General features: G+C 39.2%; 1 protein-coding gene across 19 annotated transcripts in view; it reads left to right on the top strand.

Moving 5' to 3' along the window:
- The window catches only part of TDRD5 (tudor domain containing 5), a 98,807-nt gene that overhangs the window by 4,266 nt on the left and 68,011 nt on the right, over positions 1–26,530 (top strand). For 6 of the 19 annotated variants that reach the window (XM_081485878.1, XM_081485876.1, XM_081485888.1 and 3 more), the window contains exons 2-5: positions 1,443–1,680; positions 2,292–2,699; positions 4,603–4,796; positions 23,477–23,560. In XM_081485878.1, coding sequence (XP_081342004.1) covers positions 1,449–1,680; positions 2,292–2,699; positions 4,603–4,796; positions 23,477–23,560 — 918 coding nt within the window. In that variant the 5' untranslated portion in view covers positions 1,443–1,448. Of the gene's footprint in view, positions 1–383; positions 991–1,442; positions 1,681–2,291; positions 2,718–4,602; positions 4,797–23,476; positions 23,561–26,530 lie in introns of those variants that run through there. The other 13 variants (XM_081485877.1, XM_081485889.1, XM_081485891.1 and 10 more) reach the window with 6 other exon arrangements.

Here is a 26,530-nt window from a genome sequence, read left to right as displayed (position 1 = left end):
CGTCAGAATTGCCTGAAATTTTCTCCACCAGACCCCGACCTGCTAGAATCAGAGCATCTGCTGATCAGACCCGGGCATCTTTTTCACTTCTTAAAGAAGCTCCACGGGTGACTGAGAACCTCGCAGCCTCCTCCTCTGGCCGAGAGGCGTTTGGAGGGGTTTCTTGCGCGCTGGCTCACCTCGTGTCTCCCAAGCACGTCGCAAGAAGTAGGCGCCGGCCATCCCAGAAGGCTGCCTGGGAGGGGACCTAGGCGGCCCCAGCACCGAGACCGAACCCAGGCCAGATCCCGGAGCCACCAGTCCTACCTAACCGTCCCACCGGCCGTGAGCCCTCGGGGCCGGAACGCGGCGCCGGGAGCTCACCTCGCGGGCCCTCGGGAACTAGTGCGCAGGCGCGCAGGCCGCCGCGCAGCTGCGGGTCTGCGGCTGCTAGTTCGTGTGCGCCTTTGACGTTGCCAGGCCCGCAACGGCAGCGCCAGCGCCCACGGCAGCGCCAGCGCCCGCGCCCGCGCCAGGGTGAGGGGCGGTCGGGCAGCTGAAGGGTGCTCCGCCTGCTTCCCGCCCGCCTGCCTCTTTTACCCAAGGCCGTGGGCAATCCCCTTGAGAGACTTTGAGGGGTAGGGTGGGGAGGGGTCAACACCCTGCGCCCAAGCCGAGCACAGTTGCGAGAGGGCGGGCAACGCAAGGTGGTTGACTCGGAAGACTACGCGGGGAGCCTCTCGGTAGGTTTGGGCTCTGGAGAAAGTTTGCCGGTCCGAGCGTCATTCCGCGGAGTCCAGTCCTCGCACTGCGGAAGAAGGCGTACTGCGTTTGCCTCCTTCTCAGTCCTGGTTCCCGAAGAGTGGGCGAGAGTCTGATACGAAGTCTACAGTGTAGAGTGAGATCCGGGATAAGCAGAGTTAGTGAAAGTGAAGTCACTCAGCCGTGTCCGACTCTTTGCGACCCCATGGACTGAGCCTACCAGGCTTCTCCGTCCATGGGATTTTCCAGGCAAGAATACTGGAGTGGGTTGCCATTTCCTTCTCCAGGAGATCTTCCCCACCCAGGGATCAAACCCAGGTCTCCCGCATTGTAAACAGACACTTTACCATCTGAGCCACCAGGGAAGTCTTACTCTTTTCAGTAAGCAGAGTTAAGGCTTCACCAGAAAACGAGCCAGGAACTTAAACTTTTCCCACTTTAGGTCGCGGCAGGGATTTTTTGAGGCACACTTGAGTTAACCATCACAGATGGGGATTTAGACTTTGAATTATGTAGGAGCTTTCCCAAACCCAAGCTTCAGAGCACCCTCGTGGTATTGTTTCTGCCTCGTTACCTTTCAAATGCGCATCTCAGTTGTTTATATTTCCACTTTGGGCCATTTTAGACTGTTTATTATTATTTTTCCTCTTGGGTTTGCCTACTTTTCCTCATGAGCAGTGTTTCTGTCTTAAATCTTGTAGGGTGCGATGTCTGAACAAGAGCGTATACAGGAATGCCTGAGGAAGGAAATAAGGTCACTTCTCATTTCCACAAAAGATGGTTTGACCCCACAGCAGTTGGAAAAGGAGTACCTTTTGATGGTTGGCAACCATTTACCGCTCCGAATCCTTGGGTATCGGTCCACTATGGAGCTGGTGTTGGATATGCCTGATGTTGTTAGTGTCTGCCCCTGTGGGGATGGTACTGTAATACTGAAAGGTAGGTTTAAGATTTGGAGGTCTATGAACTTTGTAATTATAAGCATTTGGTAAAGAATTGTTCTAGTTTTGCAAGTATCCTGCATTCTAGGCAGGGGATTTTACTTTCTTGAGGGAGAAGAGAAATCATAGGCACCTTTGAGGTTGTGGGCAGAGTTAGATCTTCAGCACAATCAGGAAACCCTCCCCAGAATGCTGTGCTTTCACAAAAACCACGTTTTGCATATGATTTCATGTTTTAACATCTTATGTCAGGAGAAACTTAACAAGGGGACTTTTTAATTATGGAGTCTTGTTTTAAATTTCATGAAGCACAGAAACATCATTGTATGGAAGTTCATTGTTCATTTCTAGAGTTTCAGATCTTTCAGGAGTTAATTAGCAGTGTTAACAAGTTGGGTTCCACTGTTCTCCATCCTCCAGTAGAGAAGCTAACAAGCTGTTGTCTAAAATGCAAGAAATGTAATAACCAGGGATTCATGTTTATTGTGCCACCTAGATACACAGCTCCTTGGAGAGCAAAAAATTATATAACCACAGGTGCAAAGGATGAAGAAGGGAGTCAGTTTTCACCTAAATATTATTTCTTTTTTTTTCTTCACACCTCCTTAGCCATTCCAGATGAGTCCACTAAAGGAATAGCAAATTTAGTTGCAAAACAGAAGAGCAGCCATAAGGTTCGAAACTCCGTGCAGAAGGGAAGGGCCAGTGTTTGCTCTGGTCCCAACTCTCGCCAGCGAGTACCTTACCGAGGAAGGGTGCCCCCTATTCTTCCAGCTGTTGTGAAGAGTGAGTTGAAAGACCTCTTGGCGTTATCTCCTGTTCTCCTTTCTGATTTTGAAAAGGCATTTGCCAATCGATTTGGACGATCATTCCAGTATGTGCAGTATGGCTTCCTCTCTATGTTTGAAGTGCTGAATGCCGCTTCAGATGTTATTTCTGTGGAGCAGACCAGAGCAGGTTCTTTGTTGACGCTGAAGAAAAGTGTATCAGAGGAAAAGCAGAGAGGATGGCCTGCAGGTAAGCACATTAGCCCAGGTAACTATTGCAGATCAGCAAATTTTGGAGCTGTTGTGGTACATGTGTGTATGTATGTATGCATGTAATGGCTAAGCTCCAGTAGTTTGTTGAAGTTGAATCGTGGCTCTACCACTTGCTAGCTGTGTGATCTCAAGGCGAGTTACTTAAAATGGCTAAGCCCTTAGTCTCCTCATCTCTATAATAGGAATAATAATACTTGTCTCTTGGAGTCATGCTGAGGATTAAATGAGACAAGATCTGTAAAGTGCCTGGCATTTAGTAAGCCCACAGTAAGTGGTAGGTACTATTATGAAAACATAAGATCAGCTCTCTCTGGAGTGCTGTAAATGAACATCAATTATGTGTGTTCAGGTAAAGAAGATATAGCATAGAAAATGAAAACTTTAAAAAATAGTACTGGTCTGTGGCATTTGCTATCTGATCTTGGCTATCACTGAATCTTTGATACCCTAGCAGGCATTGTACTAATTTGTAGTGTAATGATAACCACCTTATTTGCATAGCATTTTACCTTGGATTCTCATACAATAGACAGGTTGGGTGAGTAACTGTCTTACAGATCAGAAAGTCAAAACTCAAGAAAATTGAATGACTTTTCAAAAATTTCATGGCTAGAAAAGTGGTACAGCTAAAGTTAGGTACTGAACTCATTACTGCTCATTTAGTGCTTTGCCTCCCCAATTACTGTCTCTCTTACAGGTTCAGAAGACTAATATGGTTATTGATATAATGTCTCTCTAGACCCTTGACAGTACAGAATCCATTCACTGCCTATTTGAGGAACTCTATGCCCATTTCAGTGATTTTTCTTTTTCTCAAAAATCTGTGTTTTTAGATTAATACAGAAAAATCATGAGACTATCATGAATTTACAAACCAATATTTAAATTGTGGTGGGAAGTGTAATTTGACAAGGATATGGTAGGGGGTTTATAGGTTCTAGTCAAGGAAGACTATGGGGGCCACTGAGTGTTTTGAGTCTAAACCTCAACGGCATCAGTATTCTTTTTTTTAAATTTTTTGGCTGTGCCATGCCACTTGTGGGATCTCTGTTCCATGACCAGGGATGGAACCCAGATCACAGCTGTGAAAAGTGCTGAATCCTAACTACTAGGCCACCTGGGAACTCCCTGTGTCAGTATTCTTGAGGTACTCAAACTTTGGGAGAGTAACTCATGCTATTCAACTTATATGAAGTTGAGTTGTATAAAGCAGTTTGACAATTTATTGAATTGTAGGGGGTGGACATTCCTTCCCAGTGATTGAATTGTTGATTTTCTCCACCCATAGTCTGTTATTCCTCATCAGGATATCTTGGAAGTAATTTTTTTCTCAGCTTGATCTTAGGGTAAAGAAAGAGCTAGGCCTTGCTCTGGGATTCAGTTATCTTTCATGTTTTTTTAACAATATACCTTTCTGCTATGGTGTTTCTCTACCTACTAATCTTGAAGAAAATAATCTATACTCTAGGATAATATCCTTTATTCTGTAGCTTTTCATTCTCCACCTCTCCCTCCATACCACTGGTTATCCAGTTTGAAAAGCATAATTCAAGCAGATTCTTTATTTGAAGACTTAATGGTCTCCTAAACAAGGTACAGCTTTTTTGATTTTTACCTATTGAGTCCTGCCTCTTTGTAATGATTTTCAGGTGTCCTTAAGTAGAGTTTTAGAAACCCCCAATCTTTCAGTAACACATTTATTATCTCTTGGTTTTCTTCTGTAGATGACTAATCATTTCCATTGTATGTAAATTTTATTGGCCTAATATGAAAATGCAAACTGACTTTTTAGTTCTAAGGGCCTAACCTCTATATATGGCCACCAGAAGATAAACTAGGAATTGGTAGTGATAATTTTTCTCTCCTTTTATTCACAAAAGGTAAGATTTTCACTCAGCCTTTTAGAATGAAGCAACAAGGGTCATATCCCATAGGCTTCCCAGTAGCAAAGGCATGCTTTTCACAATCCACTTCAAACATGGAACCACCGAAGCAAATACTGGGCGTGGAAAGGAATTCTAGATCAAATGTAATGGAGACTTCAAGGCTGAATCACAGTGAAAAATTAAACCAGGTAAGATGTCCAAGTTTGGAGCTATAAATACACCAAAACTGTATTTAAATTCAGTGGTTATTACTTAACTTTCATGGAAAAATTGCCCTTTTGAAATTCAAGTCACTCATTTATTTCAGATTTAACTTAAACATTTTCTGTGGTTCTGTGGTTTAGTAAGAAGTGAGACCTGGCAGTGAGAAAATAATACAATTTTATCAACTCCTTGGTTTCTACTATTTTCTGCAGATGACTCCCAAATCTGTATCTCTAGTTCCAGCTTCTCATCAAAGTTATAGAAGCATATTTGCAACTTACCTCATGAATATCTTCACCTGGATGCTGGCCCTGACACTGCAGGCCTGGTATTTTTATGTGACTGTAATGCTGAAGGACTTTGAGTAAAAACTATTAGACTAGAACCAACAAAAACCCAGTTAAGTTTGCAAGATAACAAGTAGAGCTCAAAATAAGGTCATGGAAATTAAAGACATAAAAGTGCTTTATTTCTACATGTAACTGTCCAGTTTTCCCAGCACCATTTGTTGAAGAGACTGTCTTTCCAGCATTGTATAGTCTTGCCTCTTTTGTCATAGATTAAATACCCATAGTTGCATGGGCTTATTTCTGGATTTTCTATCCTGTTCCATGGAGCTATATTTCTATTAATATTTTTGTGCCAGTACCATACTGTTTTGATGATTGTAGCTTTGTAGTATAGTCTGAAGTCAGGGAGCCTGATTCTTCCAGCTACATTTTTCTTTCTCCAGGTTGCTTTGGCTACTTGGGGTCTTTCGTGTCTCTATACAGATTTTGAGATTTTTTTGGCTCTAGGTCTGTGAAAAATGCCATTAGTAATTTGACAGGGATTGTATTGAATCTGTAAATTGCCTTGGGTATTACAGTCATTTTGACAATGTTGATTCTTGCAGTCCATGAATGTGGTGTATCTTTCCACTTGTTTGTATCATCTTTTATTTCTTTCATCAGTATCTTATAGTTTTTGGAGTACAGATCTTTTGTCTCTCTAGGTAGGTTTATTCCTAGGTATTTTATTCTTTTTCATGCAGTGGTCAATGGAATTGTTGAATTTCTCTTTCTGATCTTTTGTTGTTAGTGTATAGAAATGCAGTAGATTTCTGTGTATTAATTTTGTAACCTGCAACTTTACCAAATTCATTGATGAGTTCTAGTAGTTTTCTGGTAGATCTTTAGGATCTTCTATGTATGGTATCATGTCATCTGCAAACAGTGACGATTTAACTTCTTCCCCAATTTGGATTCCCTTTACTTCTTTTTCTTCTTTGATTGATGTAACTAGGACTTCCAAAACTATGTTGACTAAAAGTGGTAAGAGTGGACATCCTGGTCTTGTTCCTGATCTTAGAGGGAATGCTTTCAGCTTTTCACCATTAAGTATAATGCAAACTGTAGGTTTGTTGTATATTGCCTTTACTATGTTGAGGTATGTTCCCTCTATGCCCACTTTCTGAAAAGTTTCTATCATAAATGGGTGCTGAATTTTTGTTATGTATACAATGGAATAATGCTCAGCCATTAGAAAGAATGAAATAATGCCATTTGCAGCAACATGTATGGATATAGAGAGTGTCATATTGAGTAAAGTAAGTCAGACAAGGAGAAGTATTGTATGACATCCCTTATATATGGAATCTAAAAAGAAATGATACAAATTAACTTGTTACAAAACAGAAACAGATTCACAGACTGAGCTTATGGTTGCCAGGAGGGAAGAATGGGGTAAAGGATACTTAGGAAGTTTAGAATGGGCGTGTACACACTGCTATATTTAAAATAGATAGCCAACAAGGTCCTACTGTATAGCACATGAAACTCTATTATAATGTTATGTGGCAGCTTGGATGGAAGGGGAGTTTGAGGGACAATGGATACATGTAATATGTATAACAGAGTCCCCTTACCGTTCACCTGAAACTGTCACAACATTGTTAATTTGCTATGCTGCTGCTAAGTCGCTTCAGTCGTGTCTGACTCTTCGCTACCCCATGGACTGCAGCCAACCAGGCTCCTCCGTCCATGGGATATTCCAGGCAAGAGTACTGGAGTGGGTTGCCATTGCCTTCTCCCAGTTAATTTGCTATACCCCAATACAAAATAAAGTTTTTAAAAAGTCCTTTTTTTTGTATATTTTTAAAAAATTAGCTTTAGTAACTTAATTTACATATAGTAAAAATCTGTCCATTGAAAATGTACAGCTTGAGTTTTAACATATGTATCTAGATGTGTAATTGTCATCAAAGTCAAGAAACAGCATTTCAGTCTTCCCCCCAGAATTCCTTCATGCCACTTTGTAGCTGATTTCTTTCCCCAAGTACAGCTACAGACAACCAATACTTGCTATAATTTTGACTTTCCAAGAGTTTCATGTGAATGGAATTAAATAATGCTTAGCTTTTTGTGTCTAGTTTCTTTAACAGGATGCTTTTGAGATTCATCCAATATGTATCAGTAGTTTGTTCCTTTTTCTTGTTGATAATGTTTCTCTGTACCAATATACCTCAATTTATTTTCCATTCGTCATTAGATAATATTTAGGTTGTTTCCTCTTTGGGGTATTATGAATAAAGCTGCTATGAACATTTGCTTATACTTTGTGTGAACATTGACTTCATTTCTCTTGGGTCAGTACCTAAAAGTTAGATTGTTGGGTGAAAGTAAGTTTAACTTTTAAAAAATTACCAAACTCTTTCCAAAGTGGCTGTACAATTTTACTTTGTGAGCTATGTATAAGAGTTCCACTTGCATCTCTGTTAACATGTGGTATTATCAATTTAAAAAACAGTAGCCATTTAAGTGGGTGCATGGTGGTATCTCATCATGGCTTTAACTGAAGTTTCTCTAGTGATGAATAATATTTGGTGTATTTGCCCAGTGGCTCAGGGGTAAAGAATCCACCTGCAATGCAGAAGACATGGATTTGATCCCAGGTTTGGGAAGAGCCACTGGAGGAGGGCAAGGCAACCCACTCCAGTCTTTTTGCCGGGAAAATCCCATGGATAGAGGAGCCTCACTGACTACGGTCCATGGGGTTGCAAAGAGTTGGACACAATTGAAGTAACCAAGCATGCACGCATGCACACACCATTTGAATGTCTTCTTTGAAGTGTCTATTCATATCTTTTGCTCATTCTTAAAAATCAAATTTTCTTTGTATTGAGTTGGAAGACACTGATTTTATAAGAAATATATATTTGGTCTTCATCCTTTTCTGGCACAGATCTCCTAAAACCTTTGGAAATTCCTAAGTAAAGAGAGCTATAAAGGTGGCTTTTGTTATTTTAATGAGGTGACTTTTTTGGAAAGCAACTGAGAATGGGTTGATTGCTAATGGAGTCAACTATGTAATTGGAAGGTTGGAACTCTTCAGTCCTGCTCTAAACCTCCTAGGAGGGTAGAAGAGTTGGAAATTAATTTCATTCATAGCCAATGGTTAATCAGTCATGCTGATATAACAATGACTCCATGAAAACCCCAGAGGACTGGGTTTGGAAAGCTTCTGGGTTGGTGAACATATAGAGATTTGGGGAGAGTGGCATGCCAGGAAAAGGCATGAAAATTCTGCATTCCTTCCCACATACCTTGCCCTCTGTATCTCTTCCATTTGACTTTTCTTGAGCTATATCTTTTTATTTATTTTTCATTCATTAACAAAACATATAATTGACATATAACATTATATAGCTTCACGCAATAGGATTAAAACAGGATTAGATATATGTATGCATTGTGAAATGATCACAATAAGTGTACTAAGCATCCATCACCACACAGAGTTACAAATTTTTTTTCTTGTGGTGAGGACTTTTAAGATTTACTCTCAGCAACTTTCAATTATAGAATGCAGTATTATTAATATACAGTTAATATCTATGTGTGTGTATATATATTTATATATAAAAGAAATACCATGCTGTACATTACATCTCCAAGACTAATTAGTTTATAACTGGAAGTTTGTACTTTTTGAGCACCTTTACCTCTTTTGCCCACCCCCTGCCTGCTGCCTCTGGCAACCACCCATTTATTCTCTGTTTTTGTGAGTTTGGTTTTCTTTGTTGTTGTTTTTGTTGAACAGTTTTCGCACATAAGACCATGCAGTATTTGTCTGACTTGTTTTACTTAGCATAATGCCCTCAAGGTTCATTCATTGTTATTACAAATTATGGGATTCCCTCCTTGCTTTATAGCTGATACACATATCCCACAACTTCTTTATCCATTCGTCTGTCAATGAACAGTTGTTTGTGTAAATGCTGCAGTCAATATGGGTGTGCAGATATCTTTTTGAGTTGGTATTTTTGTTTCCTTCAGATAAATACCCAGAGGTTGCTGGATGAAATGATGCTTTTTTTATACCATTTTGTACGATATCTGCACCAATTTACATTCCCACCAACAGTGCACAAGGATTACTTTTTCTCTACATTTTCATCAGCACTTGTTACTTCTAGTCTTTTTGATTACAGTCATTCTACCAGGTGTTAGGTGATATTTCATTGTGGTTAGGTTTGCATTCCCTGTGTTAGTCCCTCAGTCGTGTCCAACTCTGCGACCCCATGGACTATAGCCTGCTAGGCTCCTCTGTCCATGGAATTCTCCAGTTGAGAATACTGGAGTAGGTAGCCATTCCCTTCTCCAAGGGATCTTCCCAACCCAGGGATCGAACCCAGGTCTTCTGCATTGCAGGCAGATTCTTTACCATCTGAGCCACCAGGGAAGATGATTGTTTGTATCAAGCAGCCCCTTTTCATTTACCTGTTGGCCGTCTGTATGTTTGGGGGGAAAATGTCTATTCAGATCCTCTGCTTATTTTTTTAGTTGAAGTTTTTAGGGTTTTTTTTTTTTTGATGGTGAGTTGTGGAAGTTCTTTTATATATTTTGGGCATTAATACCTTATCAAATATAAGATTTGCAAATACTTTCTCTCATTCATTTTTTGATAGTCTTCTTTTTTGTGCCATAGGTTTTTAGTTTGATATAGTCCTCCTTGTTTATTTTTGCCTTTGCTGCCTTTCTTTTCAGTGTCAAATCCAAAAAGTCATTTCTAAGACTGAGGACAAGGAGCTTATCATCTAAGTTTTCTTCCAGGATTTTTATGGTTTCTGATCTTATGTTCAGATTTTTAATTCACCTTGAGTTACTTTTTGTGTGTGGTGTGGAGTTCTACCCTTTTATTGTTGTCATTGTTTAGTTGCTAACTCGTGTCCAGCTTCCCTGTGACCTCCATGAACTGTAGCCCACTCGGCTCCTCTGTCCATAGGATTCTCCAGGCAGGAATACTGGAATGGGTTGTCATTTCTTTCTCCAATATCTTTTTATAATAAACCAGTAATCTAGTAATTGAAATGTTTCTCTGAGTTCTGTGGCCCATTATAGAAAATTAAATTGAACCCAAGGAGAGGGTTATGGAAACTTGCTTTATAGCCACTGCTCAGGTGGCAACCTGGACTTGGAATTGTCATCTAAAGTCAGAGGATGCCATGGGTGTTCAGTCTTGTAGAACTTGGCCATGGAATCTGAATGCTATCTCCAGTGTCAGAATTGAGTTGAATTGTAGGATACACAGCAAATAAGTCATTAGCCAAAAAACATAAAGTGATATATACATTAAAATGATATATAACATAACCATGTTATGTATTCCAATATCAAATAGCAAAGTTCAACAGTGGAAAGCTGCAATTAATTTTGCACCAACCTAATATATTTGGGTAGAGTGTTCTATAAATGTCAGTAAAGTTGGTTATAGTATCATTCAGGAATTCTTTGTTTTTACTGATGTTTTCCTAGTTTTTCCTTTAATTGCTGCAGGATCAGTGTTAAAATATTTAAACATAGTTGTGGATTTCTTTATTTTACCTTTTAGCCTTAGATATAAATCTCTGTTAGGTGCATATATATTGAGTTGGCCAAAAAGTTTGTTCCATAACATCTTATTGAACAACTTGAACGAACTATTTTAGTCAGTCCAATATTTAGGATTTATGTGTGTCCTGATGAATTGCCCTGTTTATCATTATGAAATACCCCTTTTTATTGCTCACAATATTCCTTGTTTTTAAGTTTACACTATTACCATAGTGATGCTAGCATTCTGTAGATGTTAACACTGTATGTTTTTATATACTTTTATTTTTAACATACTTCTTTTATATTTCAAATGTGTTTCCTTAAAACAGTGTATGGTTGTCTTGCTTTATTATTTACTCTGTCAGTTTCTGTCATTTAATGGGTGTATTTATACCATGTATATTTAGTGATTTAAATCTGATTTTTGTGTTTTAAATCTGATTTTTGCAGGTTTTTCCCTATTTTTTCTTTTGGATTAATTTTTAAAAATAAAAATTTTAGAGCAGTTTTAAATTCACAGCAAACTTGAACAGAAAATACATATTTTCTCTGCCCCTTCATTCAGGAGGCATCTCTCACTATATCATGAGCATCCTGCAGCAGAGTGATAGCTTTGTTACAGTTGAACCTTTACTGACACATCATAATCACCCAAAGTCTATAGTTTACATTAGGGTTCACTCCTGATACTGTAAATTCTGTGGATTTTGCCCAATGTATAGTGACATATATCCACCACTGTAATATCCCACTGTGTAGTTTCACTGCCCCTCACATTCTTTGTGCTCTATCAGCTCTTCTCTTCCTCCATTCTAGCCCATAGCAACCACTGATCTTTTTACTGTTTCTATAGTTCTGCCTTTTCCAGAATGTAATATAGTTGGAATCATACAGTATGTTGCCTTTTTATATTGCCTTCTTTCATTTAATGATATGCATTTAAAGTTTCTCCATGTGTTTTCATGGCTTCGTAGCTCATTTCACTTTAGTGCTGGGTAATAGTCCATTGTGTGCATATATTGCAGTTTATCCATTTACCTCCTGAAGGACATCTTGTTTGCTTTCAGGTTTTGGTTATGAATAAAGCTGCTGTAAACAGTCTGTGTGCATTTTTGTGTATAGACATAAATTTTCACCTTCTTTGAGTAAATACCAAGGAGCATGATGGCTTGATTATATGATGAGAGTTTAGTTTAGTTTTACAAGGAGCTGCCAAACTGTCTTCCAAAGTGGCTATATCATCTTGCATTCCCACCAACGTGAGAGTTCCTGTTGCTCCACATTCCCATCAGCATTTGGTGTTGTCAGTGTTTTGGATTTTGATCATTCTACTAGCTGTATTGGAGAAGGAAATGGCGACCCACTCCAGTATTCTTGCCTGGAGAATCTGATGGACAGAGGAGCCTGGTGGCCTGCAGTCCATGGAATTGCAGAGTTGAACACGACTGAGCAACTAATACACACTAGCTGCAGTCGTGGTACCTCATTGTTTTAATTTACACTTCTCTAATGACGTTATGTTGAACATCTTTTAATATGCTTACTTTGCTATCTGTATATCTTCTGTGGTGAAATGTCTGTTCAGATATTTTGCCCTGTTTTTAATTAGGTTGTTTGTTTTCTTATTGTTGAGTTGTAATGGTTCTTTGTATATTTTGACAAGTCTTTATCAGGTATATCTTTTGTAATTTCTTTTTTTTTTTTGCAGTTTGTGACTTTTCTTTTCACTGTCTTTATATTCTGTCTTTCACAGAGCAGAAGCTTTTTATTTTAATGAAGTCCAGCTTGTCAGTTATTTTATTTTATAGATCATATCTTTGGTGTTGTATCTAAAAAGTCATTGTCATACCCAAGGTCATCTTGATGTTCTCTAATGTTATCATCTAGGAATTTTAATAGTCTGTATTTTACACTTAGGTCTGTGATCCACGTTGGGTTAATTTTTGTAAAGGGTGTAAGGTCTCTGTCTAGAGTCAGTTTTTTTGCATGTGGCTGTCCAGTTGTTCCAGCACCATTGTTAAAGATTCTCTTCACTCCATTGTATTGCCTTTTCTTTTTGTCAAAGATGAGTTGGCTGTATTTTTGTGGATCTATTTCAGCATTCTTTGTTCTGTTCCATTGGTCTGTTTGTCTATTCTTTTGCCATTACCAAGCTATCTTGATTGCTGTACCTTTATAGTAGGTCTTGAAGTCAGATGATGTCAGTCCTCCAATTTTTAAAAAATATTTCTTTTTATTTGGCTGGATCTTAGCTGCAGCACTCAGGATCTTCCATCCTTGTTGTGGCATGTGGGGTCTTCTCTTTGTGGCAGGTGGGATCTTTTTCTTTTTTAAGTTTTGGCACACAGATTCCTTAGATACAAACTCTTTAGTTGTGGCATGAGAACTCTTAGTTGTGGCAGGTGGGGTCTCGTTCCCCAACCAAGCACTGAACCTGGGCCCCCTGCATTGGGAGTGTTGTGTCTTAGCCACTGCACTAGGAAAGTCCAGTCCTCCAAATTTGTTCTTCTCCTTCAATATTGAGTTACTTATTCTGGGTCTTTTGTTTCTCCATATAAATTTTAGAATCAGTTTGTTGATATCTCCCAAAAAGCTTGCTGGGATTTTGATTGGGATTGAATTGAATCTGTAGATCAAGTTGGGAAGAACTGACCTCTTGATGACATTAAGTCTTCCTATCCATGAACATGGAATACTTCTCAATTTATTTAGTAGTATTAATAGCTCTTTAATATCTTTCACAAGAGTTTTGTATTGTTCTTCATACAATTTGTTAGATTTACACCAAAGTATTTAATTTTGGGTGCACTGACATAAATGGTCATGTGTTTTTACTTTTGAGTTCCACTTCTTCCTTGCTGGTATATAAGAAAGCGATTAGCTTTTGTATTATTAATGTTGTATTCTGCAACATTGCTATCATTGCATATTCATTCTAGTTTTTTTGTTGTTGATTCTTTGGGATTTCTGTATAGACAAATATGTCATCTTCAAGCAGAGATAGTTGTATTTCTTCCTTCTGAATTTAATAATTTAATAACTGTATAATTATAGTTGACCCTTGTTGGGAATACTGTGGGGGTTGGGGGCACCTACCCCTTGCACAGTCAAAAATCTGCATATATCTTTCGACTCCCCCAAAACAACTACTAATAGCCTACCATTGACCAGAAGTCTGATAACAAACAGTTGATTAACATGTTTTGTGTATTAAATGTTATACTGTATACTTACTATACAGGGCTTCCCTGGTGGCTCCGATGGTAAAGAATATGCCTGCCATGCAGGAGACCTGGGTTCGATCCCTGAGTTGGGAAGATCCCTGGAGGGGGGCATGGCCCCCCACTCCAGTATTCTTGCCTGAAGAATCCCCTCTACAGAGGAACCTGGCAGGATACAGTCCAGGGGGTCTCAAAGAGTCGGGCACAACTGAGCGACTAAGCACATACTTATGATACAGGAAGCTAGAGAAAAAAGTTTTAAGAAAAGCATAAGAAAAATATATTTACAAAACTCTACTATATTTATCAATATCATAAGTTTACATTGTTTGTAGGATGAATCCTCTGTCAGTACTTATATCAATAATGTCTTACATGATATAAAACATTGTATGTATTATATATATTATTAACACTAGATGTCAAAAATGAAAAGATAATGTGAAACAAATTAATGTTAATTATAGGTACAGTGATTCATACATTGATATTGTAGAAGCAGCAATATGATTGCTTTATGATAGCCTAAAGTAATTGTTATGATTGCTTCATGGTTGCCTAGCCTATACACAACACTATGACATGCCATAAAGTTTTTATGACATACAGCATTATAGTTACATTCATAATACAGTTTTGGAAACATTGTTACATTTTTAAAAAAACCACTTATCTGTAACTATAGGCTGATGAGCAGTTTCTCCAATTAGGAAAGGTATATTGCACAGTAATATAATTCTTTGAAAGTACAGTTATAAAACAGTAGGAAAATGAACACATTGTTAATTTTATCTTAAATGTCACTCATCTTATGCCTGTGTATGGATAGACCAGTATCTGCATGTATTTTATATGTTCATAACATAATGTTTTTAATTTTTTTTGAATATTTCTGGGCTATATAGTTCACCTACAAGTTTATTCAAATTTTCATAAATCTCCATAATTTTATATATTGTTGAAACAAATCTGTAAGTGAATCCATGCAGTTCAAATTCATGTTGTTCAAGTGTCAGCTGTGCTTTCCATTTCCTCCTAAAACAGTGGTGAGAAGCAATGGTGAGAGAGTACATTCTACCTTGTTCCCAATTAACTATTTTTTATGATTCTGTTTTATTGCTGTTATTTGTTTATTAGTTGTAACTCTTTAAAAAACATTTTTAATGGATGTGGATGCTTTAGGGCTTTCAGCATATATTTTAGTTTATCACAGTTGGTCCTTGTGTAATATTATACTATTTCATGTAGATTAAGAACTTTAGAACAATAGATTTACATTTCACTTCTCCCATCTTTTGTGCTGTTGTGATACATTTTAATTGTATATATGTTATATGCTCCTTAACACATTTTTGTTTTGCTTTAAAATATTTATTTTGATAACAGTGATCTTCTGTTGCATTTAATCCCATTCAGATTATTTTTCATTTAGGATATGTTTCATTTCTGCATATTCCACTTAGATCTTTTTTATATCCTTTATCTCTTTATTGTGTTCATACTTTCCTTATATATGTAACCATTTTTTTTGATGCACTGCAGCACGTGGGATCCTAGTTCCTTGACCAAGGATCGAATGTGTGCCCTCTGCAGTGGAAGCGTGGAACCCTAACCGCTGAACTGCCAGGGAATTCCCTGTTTTCCTTTTTGATATGGTCATATTCTCCTACCTCTTTGCATGGCTGGCAACTTTGATTAGCTGCTAGACATTACGAATTTTTCATTGTTGAGCCTCACTCAGTTAATTTACTTGGATTCAATTGATTATTTTGAGGTTTGCTTTTAAGACTTGTTAGGGCAAGTACTGGGGCTTCCTGGGTGGCACAGTTGGTAAAGAATCTGCCTGCCAATGCAGGAGATGCAAGAGGTGTGGGTTTGATCCCTAGGTCAGGAAGATCCCCAAGAGTAGGAAGTGGCAACCCACTCCAGTATTCTTGCCTGGAAGATTCCACAGACAGAGGAGCCTGGCGGGCTACAGTCCATGGGATTGCAAAGAGTAGGACCCTACTGAGCCCTAGAGGGTTATGGTTAGGTTAGAGGGTTTACTATTGATTGAATTTTGTTCTCTTAAAATTCATATGTTGAAGCCCTAACCCCCAATGTGTTAGTATTTAGAGATGGAGCCTTTGGGCAGTAATTAGGTTTAGATGAAGTTGTGAGGGTGGAACCCTCATGACAGGGTTAAGTGCCCTTGTAAGAAGAGAAACCAGAGAGCTTGCTCTCCTTCTCCATGTGCATATAACAAGGAAAGGCTGTGGAAGCATACAGCAAGAAGTCAGCCATCTGCAAGTCAGAAAGAGAATCCTTACCAGGATCCAACTGTGCTGTGTCAATTGAAAAAATGCACAACCCAAGAGCTGAGAGTTATGTTTTATTCAGCAGACATTCTTAGTACTTCAAGCCTAGGAGACAGCTTTTCGCATAAATGCCGAGGAAACTGTTCTGAAGAGGAAGGTGCAGGGGCGAGGGGGAAGGATATATAGGAATTTTTATAATAATACCAGGTAGTCGGAACAAAAGGCTACTATTAATAAAAGAAAACTAGATAGCTCAAGTTAGGGAATTTAGTTAGGATTTTTCTGTATAGGGGAAGATGCAAGAGTCTGGCCTCACTGAAATCATTCCTTTGATATGCACCTCAGCTATCTGGGGCCAGTGTCCTGTGTTTTCTTATCCTGTACCGTCGAGTGTAGCTGTGTTCTGATGGCTGCTAGATGGTAGGCATTCCTTATTTCTCCCTTAGGATTCATGTCTGGGGTGGCTGCAAATTGCTGATGACTGCAGCATCCTTTAAATAAAGGATGGCAAGCAATATTTTATCCCTGGTGGCTCAGTGGTAAAGAACCTATCTACCAGTGCAGGAGACAGGATTGATCCCTGGGTCAGGAAGATCCCCTGGAGCAGGAAATGACAACCCACTCCAGTATTCTTAACTGGAGAATCCCATGGGCAGAGGAACCCATAGAGGAACAGGCTATAGTCTGTGGGGTTGCAAAGAGTTGGACACGGCTGACCAACTAAACAACAACAACGATTTTATTTTTCAGATGGAAGCATGATCTTGGGCTTCCAGCCTCCAGAATTGCGAGGAAATGAATTTCTGTTGTTTGCAGCCACCTAATGTCTGTTATTTTGCTATAGAACCCTTAGTAAACTAAGACGTCTAGTCCAAAGAAATCTTCAGTCTAGGGCTAATTTGGCTCCACCACTGAGGCATTTCCTTTCTCCAGAGTCACCTGGATGTGTTAAGAGGAGGTCCTTCCATTCTGCCTTAGTCAGTTTAGTTCAGTTGCTCAGTCATGTCTGACTCTGTGCAACCCCATGGACTGCAGCATGCCAGACTTCCCTGTCATTACCAACTCCTGGAGCTTAGTCAAACTCATGTCCATCCAGTCAGTGATACCATCCAACCGTCTCATCCTCTGTCATCCCCTTCTCCTCCCGCCTTCAGTCTTTCATAGCATCAGGGTCTTTTCCAATAAGTCAGCTCTTCACATGAGGTGGCCAAAGTATTGGAGCCTCAGCTTCAGCATCAGTCCTTCCAATGAATATTCAGGACTAATTTCCTTTAGGATAGACTGGTTGGATCTCCTTGCAGTCCAAGGGACTCTCAAGAGTCTTCTCCAACACCACAGTTCAAAAGCATCAATTCTTCGGTGCTCAGCTTTCTTTATAGTCCAGCTCTCATATCCATACATGACCACTTCCTTAGTAGGAACAGTTAATTTTTCTTAGCTCCATGTGAGCTCTGGGTGTCGTGTGGCCTGTTGCTTCTTGTTTGTTTCACCAGTTTCAGAGAACATCCCCTTCCCCTGCCTTTATGTATAGATCAGTCGTCATCCAGAAACTTCAAGGGTCCCTCTACAGATCTCCAGATCTATCACTGTCTGTGCCAGTTCCTCTTCTCCATACCTATCCATATATTAGCATCCTTGTCCTTCCCAAACTCGAATTTGTCTGCTCAGTTCATCTGTTTCTATTACCTCTTTCTGGGCTGCAGACTGAAAATTCTCCAGGCTGCCAGGTGGGGCAGTTTCGGGCTCGCCACTCAGTTGTGCACTGTTACTTAACATCTGTAACTCATCTGTAACTCCAGTTGTATATGGCAGGAGGGTGGGAGTCATAACTTTGTTTTGAATGATAGAGACTTTGTAATACAGAAAACTCAGCCTAAAAAAGTTATGCATAGTCCTACTGCCAAAAGATACTTTTCACTCCATTCTTTTCATAGTGATTTCCCCATTTTTTATATCTCTTTTATTTTTCTTGGCATTTCCTGTGCTAGAGAGACCTCACACCAGTCTACTCATCTTCCTTTGTAGGTGAACTTACTATATGCTTGTCAATGCCTGTCTTTATCTTTAAAATTCAGAAGATTACAATGAACTAACTGCTCAAATGGGCAGAGAGAGAATTTTATGTTTAATTTTTCTGTCCTGTCTAAAAATAATTTTACTTCACAGTACCCTGTCCTACCCCACATTTAGAAAACTTTATTGTAATAGTCAACATGAGATTTATAATAGGTAAACCTGGAATTATAAACAAAGTTCTGGTCTTGAGTGAATTGAAAATCAGGGCTGGGTGTTAGTTTGCAACTGACTTTTGCACTCAAACAATTGATAGTTTTTACATGAATTAGATTCTATGATTGGTGTTGTATATAAGAATAGAAGCTTTTTGTTTATTTAAGAAAAGAAGCTTTTAAAATTTCACTTGGTGATCTGGCTCAACTGTCTCGAAAGAGTAACCTCAACAAGTAACTGGATATGTTACACAGTTAATGTGGTTCTCTGAAAGCTACCTTTTCTGGCCAAGATAGAGTAGCTGATCCCTGCCTATTTTTTCCATGAGTTCAGATGAAATTTTTAGTATGGCAAGTCAGATTCCATACTTACCTAGTTTTTAGTCAAATGAGATACTTAGCAAATATTTGAGTGGTTGAAAGAGTCACTTTGTGTGTGTCTGTGCTAGTTTTGTGATATTAATCAGAAATGTATTAATGTTTTACCATATGGCCAATGGTCTGCAATATATTCTTCTAAAGAATGTAACTTCTGTTCCTTTCTGCTTTTAGCTTCATGGGTCTTCTTTCCAAAATGCTTCCGCCCTCATGTTTCTAAATATCACCCAGGTGTCTTACGTTTTAAAAAACTTTCTTATTACAAAAGTAATACAGATTGATTGCAAAAGATTTAAAATACAGAAAAGCGCAGAAGAAAATGAAAATCACCTCTTCTTTTACCACCCAGAAAAGTTGACTTTTCTTTTAAAGAAAATAAAATTAGCATCATTCTGGTCCACGTTTGTGACTTGCTTTTTTTTAAAGTCAGGATTATGAATTATGAATATTTCACATTGTTAAACATTGCAGTACAACATAATTTTTAATGGCAGTATGGATATGCCATAATTTTTTAACTTGGGGATTCAGGATGTTGCTATTGTTGCTATTAAACATAACCTTATTGTTGAAATCTTACTCAAATTTGCACAAATCTCAGTTTTTCCATAGGATAAAATTCTAGATAAGTAATCACTACCTCTTGGAGAATGAAATGGCAACCCACTCCAGTATTCTTGCCTGGAGAATTCCACAGACAGAGGAGCCTGGCAGGCTACACAGTCCATGGGATCGCAAGAGTCGGACACAACTTAGTGACTAAACCACCACCACCACTGATCACTATACCTAAAGAAATGTGTGCTTTTATGACTCATGATGTATGTAGTTAATTGTCCTCCGTAAAAGTTGTTTCAGTTAACATTCACATAAAATGTTTGTGAATGGGCTTTTAAAATTTGTACCTTTGCTAGTTCAGTTCAGTTGCTCAGTCATGTCCAACTCTTTTTGTGACCCCATGAACTGCAACACGCCAGGCCTCCCTGTCCATCACCAACTGCTGGAGTTTACCCAAATCCATGTCCATCGAGGCGGTGATGCCATCCAGCCATCTCATCCTCTGTCGTCTCCTTTTCCTTCTGCCCTCAATCTTTCCCAGCATCAGGGTCTTTTCCAATGAGTCAGCTCTTTGCATGAGGTGGCCAAAGTATTGGAGTTTCAGCTTCAACATCAGTCCTTCCAATGAACACCCAGGACTGATCTCCTTTAGGATGGACTGGTTGGATCTCCTTGCAGTCCAAGGGACTCTCAAGAATCTTCTCCAACACCACAGTTCAAAAGCATCAATTCTTCGGCGCTCAGCTTTCTTTTAGTCAAACTCTCACACCCCTACATGACTATTGGAAAAGCCATAGCCTTGACTAGACAGACCTTTGTTGGCAAAGTAATATCTCTGCTTTTTAATATGCTGTCTAGGTTGGTGATAACTTTCCTTCCAAGGAGTAAGCATCTTTTAATTTCATGGCTGCAATCACCATCTGCAGTGATTTTGGGGCCCCCCAAAATAAAGTCAGCCACTGTTTCCACTGTTTCCCCATCTATTTGCCATGAAGTGATGGGACCAGATGCCATGATCTTAGTTTTCTGAATGTTGAGATTTAAACCAACTTTTTCACTCTCCTCTTTCACTTTCATCAAGAGGCTCTTTAGTTCTTCTTCACTTTCTGCCATAAGGGTGGTGTCATCTGCATATCTGAGGTTATTGATAATTCTCCCGGCAATCTTGATTCCAGCTTGTGCTTCATCCAGCCCAGCATTTCTCGTGATGTACTCTGCATATAAGTTAAATAAGCAGGGTGACAATATACAGCCTTGACATACTCCTTTTCCTGTTTGGAACCAGTCTGTTGTTCTATATCCAGTTCTAACTGTTGCTTCCTGACCTGCATACAGGTTTCTTAAGAGACAGGTCAGGTGGTCTGGTATTCCCATCTCTTTCAGAATTTTCCACAGTTTATTGTGATCCACACAGTCAAAGGCTTTGGCATAGTCAGTAAAGCAGAAATAGATGTTTTTCTGGAACTGTCTTGCTTTTTCGATGATCCAGCAGATGTTGGCAATTTGATCTCTGGTTCCTAGCTTTCTGCATAAAACTTGAGGTCATTGAGGCTGTTTCCCTGGTCTCTTTTTTATCCCTGTAGAATTGGCGGTTTCTTCCTCTCTATTATATTCTTCCCTAGTTTCTGTGGAATCCTCCTTTGATTATCTCCTCTTTCTCTTCTTACTCTCTTGGCACCCTGGTTAAAACTCTTGCCCTGAGAGTTGCAGTGTTTTAACTGGTCATGCACTGCACCAGTCTAATTTTCTGCTGCCAGACTAAAATTCTGAAAATGTTTCTCCTTTACTAAAAATCTCTAATACCAGTTTTTGTCCATGTAACCAAGAAAAACTCCTTAGTTTGGCATTTGAGGAGTTGCTACAATATGGCTTTAGCCTGCCTTCAGTTTTCTACTACTTCTCTAATGCCTTCAGGCAAACTTGTTTCATTCTTTTCTTCTTTGTTATCATGTTCCTTCTACCTTCATTGCCCCCCTTACCATCTTTTTCTACAATATCCTCCATTCTTCAAGGCCTTCCTAAAAGGAAGCCTTCTCTATGACTTGGTATAATATGTCCTTCTGCATTCTTGTACTTCTTTAATGGCGCTAGGAGTCAGCCAGTGCAAGAGACACAGGTTCAATTCCTGGGTCAGGAAGACCCCCTGGAGGAGGAAATGGCCAACACACTCCAATATTTTCGCCTAGGAAATCCATGGACAAAAGAGGCTGGTGGGCTACAGTCCATGGGGTCACAAGAGTCCAGCAGGACTGAGCACATACACACGCACACACAGAGTCAGCCTTAAGGTTATAGCTGTTTATGCATTTATCTCGTTTCTCTACGTAGGTGACATTTTTTTTGCCGCCTGAAATACCTAGCATGGAGATAATAAGTTGTTGTATTGAATCTTCAAATGGTGGGAGCATGTTAAGATGTGAAGAATCAGTTTTCTCTAGAGTCTTTTATTGTTCACTGGAAGAGTTTTAGGGAATTAGCTCATGACAATTCCAGAAGAAATATAAAGAACCTAAGACCAAAGGCTGAGGCATTTTGTGAAAGCTAGTTATATAGTCTTAGGAATCTAATCCCCCATTCCCAGATCCCACTTTCTTGTCAACCTTAGGAGACAGAGATTATCTTCATTTTTCAGATGAAGAAACTGAAACCTTAAAAGTTCATATACTTTGTAAGTGATGGCAGGCCAAGTGACAATAAGAAGAAATATTAAAAAATAGAAGTTTAAGAGGAAAAAACAAATAATGATTGTGTTTATGTGATAGGATTTTAGGTGGTTTTCTTTATACTTTTGTGCCTTTCTAGCATATGTGTGTGTATATATATATATGTATATGTATTTTTTTTTTTATATTTACTTAACAGCTTTAACTATAACTCCATGGTCTTTCTTTTTTTGTTTTTCCTTTTTTCATGATCTTTCTTTCTATTACATGTCTCCACTCCATGGCTCTTCACTGGACCTTGGTGTCTGGTTATGCTCTGTGATAATCTCTACTCCTCACCTCCTGTGTTTCCAGCTTATTTTTTCAATTATTCCCATGCATTGTCTTTTTTTTTTTTTTTTTTTTTTACCATATTGGGACCTCTCTGTACCATTGATTTTTTTCTGCTAAAATCCTCTGACCCCTCCTGTCTTAACTCAGGCCTCATTTATCTTTACTCCCTACCTGATGAGTTTAAATAACCATCCCTTATTTCCTGAGCTTTATTTTTCTATTTTCTCAACTATCTGAGCTCCCTTCCCTTTCATGCTGTTGAGTGGGCCTTGCTTCTGAACTCGAAAAGGGAATGCTAGAGCTATCAGGTAGTGACTCTCTCCACCTGCTGCCCCTACATTTACAGAGCCTTTCTGAATCCATACTGGCCCTTTCCTTCTTCATTTTTGTGACGGTGGAAGAGCTCACCTTCCTGCTTTTCAGGGCGAGACATTCCGCCACTACCTTGGCTCCCAGAGACCTTCATTCATCCCATCTCTTCCCTGTATTAATGTGTTTAACAAACATTGAATAATTTTATAAACAGAAGAAAATTAGTAACAAAAATCTTTTCTGGGTAAGAGTGTGGGATTTTGTCGGAGAAGGCAATGGCACCCCACTCCAGTACTCTTGCCTGGAAAATCCCATGGGTGGAGGAGCCTGGTAGGCTGCAGACCCATGGGGTCGCTAGGAGTTGGACATGACTGAGCGACTTCACTTTCACTTTTCCCTTTCACGCACTGGAGAAGGAAATGGCAACCCACTCCAGTATTCTTGCCTGGAGAATCCCAGGGACGGCGGAGCCTGGTGGGCTGCCGTCTATGGGGTTGCACAGAGTCGGACACGACTGAAGCGACTTAGCAGCAGCAGTAGTGGGATTTTGTATTTGAAGATTCTAAACCTAATGGTTACAAGGAGTGCTAATTATCCTGGGAAATGTCAATGTTTAGTCTTATAAAGAGTCTACCTACTCTAAATGTATTTTATAGAGTATGAAATGTTACAGTGTCTTTTAATAACAATAGTCTATCTATTTGGTTGAAATATATTTTCTTTTATAGATGTCTCCTTTATTTACTGTTCAGATTTATCTTTGACTTTAAAAAAATTTTTTTGACTATAATTTGAACTTTTTTCCCCCTTTTTTCATAGTTGGAAAATACCTTCAAATCAGTTATTGCACAAATTGGACCTGGAGGGACTGTTAATCCAGAACTGAAAAATAAGATAAAATTTGTAAGTATTTTTTGTTTTTGGGAAATGGATGGGAATAATTGATTATACATTTAGGTATCATTTATGGTTAATTTTACTTTCTTACAAGTAGTTTTATATTTATTCTTGATCTTTTCATATATACTGCAAATGGAGTGGCTAATCTTTTAAGATCAGAAAAAATGAATTAAAGGTTTTAATGTAATTATTAAGACACTATAATTCCTCCATAAATTCTCTTTTCTTCCCCTTAAATCGTTGTTCGCAGTTCAAGGTCTTTCCAATACCAATTTTATATGTTCAGTTCAATTCAGTCACTCAGTCACGTCCGACTCTTTGCGACCCCATGAACTGCAGCACGCCAGGCCTCCCTGTCCATCACCAACTCCCGGAGTCTACCCAAACCCGTGTCCATCGAGTCGGTGATGCCATCCAGCCATCTCATCCTCTGTCGTCCCCTTCTCCTCCCGCCCCTAATCCTTCCCAGCATTACGGTCTTTTCCAATGAGTCAACTCTTTGCATGAGGTGGCCAAAGTATTGGAGTTTCAGCTTCAACATCAGTACTCCCTATGAACACCCAGGACTGATCTCCTTTAGGATGGACTGGTTGGATCTCTTTGCAGTCCAAGGGACTCTCAAGAGTCTTCTCCAACACCACAGTTCAAAAGCATCAGTTCTTCAGCACTCAGCTTTCTTCACCATCCAACTCACACATCCATACATGACTACTGGAAAAACCATAGCTTTGACTAGATGGACCTTTGTTGGCAAAGTAATGACTCTGCTTTTCAATATGCTATCTAGGTTGTTCATAACTTTCCTTCCAAGGAGTAAGCGTCTTTTAATTTCATGGCTGCAATCACCATCTACAGTGATTTTGGAGCCCCAAAATATAAAGTCTAACACTGTTTCCCCATCTATTTCCCATGAAGTGATGGGACCAGATGCCATGATCTTAGTTTTCTGAATGTTGAGCTTTAGGCCAACTTTTTCACTCTCCTCTTTCACTTTCATCAAGAGGCTCTTTAGTTCTTCTTCACTTTCTGCCATAAGGTGGTGTCATCTGCATATCTGAGGTTATTGCTATTTCTCCCGGCAATCTTGATTCCAGCTTGTGTTTCTTCCAGCCCAGTGTTTCTCCTGATGTACTCTGCATATAAGTTAAATAAGCAGGGTGACAATATACAGCCTTGATGTACTCCTTTTCTATTTGGAACCAGTCTGTTGTTCCATGTCCAGTTCTAACTGTTGCTTCCTGACCTGCATACAGGTTTCTCAAGAGGCAGGTCAGGTGGTCTGGTATTCCCATGTCTTGAAGAATTTTCCAGTTTATTGTGATCCACACAGTCAAAGGCTTTGGCACAGTCAACAAAGCAGAAATAGAGTTTCAATTGTATAAAGAGCTTAAAGACATTGTTATGTATATCCCTTGAGAAGGAACCAGGACCCTGTTTCAAGGCTGCACTATTGTTTCTTGACTGCTCCTCCCTTGACTCTGCATCTACCTTGTCCCTTCCTGGATTGACAACTGTTCAGATTTGTTCTTTGGAACTCAGGGAAGGTCACGGAGGCTGGAGTCTGTTCCCTAGAAGAAATGGGGAACATGGAAAGACTTCTGCGCCCAAGAGCCCCACAGTCTCCAGTTCAGTGTCACTAGTAAACATGTTGATCCATATTTACTGGTACAGAAAGAGGTCTACAAGATGATATTAAAAATCTAGAGAAACAAGGACCTTATTTTCATATTAAAGATATTTTTATGTGAATATGGACAACAGTGGCCAGTATCTTTGCTTAACTGTGTTTTCCAGTGTTTTCTATAGTGTCCATTGTATTTCTTTTCTGCCCTTTAAAATGCTGGAAATTATGCCACAGAATATTTATTTTACATGAGCTGAAGCTAAATATGTTAACTGAGCTAAAGAACTCTAGGAATTTCTTTTTTTTTTAATGTAAATTAAAGTTTCTTAGTAGGTATATATGTATATTTTTAATTTTAATTGGAGGCTAATTACTTTACAATATTGTGGTGGTTTTTGCCATACATTCACATGAATCAGTCATGGGTGTACATGTGTTCTCCATCCTGACCCTCCCTCCCATCTCCCTCCCCATCCCATCCCTCAGGGACATCCCAGTGCACCAGCCCGGAGCACCCTGCCTCATGCATTGAACCTGAACTGGTGATCTCTTTCATGTATGATAGTATACATGTTTCAATGCTATTCTCTCAAATCATCCCACCCTCACCTTCTCCCACAGAGTCCAGCAGTCTGTTCTTTACATCTGTGTCTCTTTTGCTGTCTTACATATAGGGTCATCATTACCATCTTTCTAAATTCCATATATATGTGTTAATATGCTGTATTGGTGTTTTTCTTTCTGACTTACTTCACTCTGTATAATAGGCTCCAGGTTCATTCACCTCATTAGAACTGATTCAAATGCTTTCTTTTTAATAGCTAAGTAATATTCCATTGTGTATATGTACCACGACTTTCTTATCCATTCGTCTGCCAATGGACATCTAGGTTGCTTCCATGTCCTGGCTGTTGTAAACAGTGCTGCAGTGAACCCTGGGGTGTACGTGTCTCTTTCAATTCTGGTTTCCTCGGTGTGTATGCCCAGCAGTGGGATTGCTGGGTCGTATGGCAGTTCTATTTTCAGGTTTTTAAGAAATCTCCACACTGTTCTCCATAGTGGCTGTACTAGTTTGCATTCCCACCAGCAGTGTAAGAGGTTCCTTTTTCTCTGCATCCTCTCCAGCATTTACTGTTTGTAGACTTTTTGATAGCAGCCATTTTGACTGGCGTAGGATGGTACCTCTTTGTGGTTTTGATTTGCATTTCTCTGATAATGAGTGATGTTGAGCATCTTTTCATGTGTTTGTTAGCCATCTGTATGTCTTCTTTGGAGAAATGTCTGCTTAGTTATTTGGCCCATTTTTTTTATTGGATCGCTTATTTTTCTGGAATTGAGCTGCAGGAGTT

The sequence above is a fragment of the Giraffa tippelskirchi genome, chromosome 5 (genome assembly GCF_054371585.1).
Source record: "Giraffa tippelskirchi isolate mGirTip1 chromosome 5, T2T-mGirTip1v1.2.pri, whole genome shotgun sequence".
NCBI lineage: Eukaryota > Metazoa > Chordata > Mammalia > Artiodactyla > Giraffidae > Giraffa > Giraffa tippelskirchi.
Note: the sequence above shows the minus strand (reverse complement) of the source record. Positions and strands in the feature narration are given on the sequence as shown.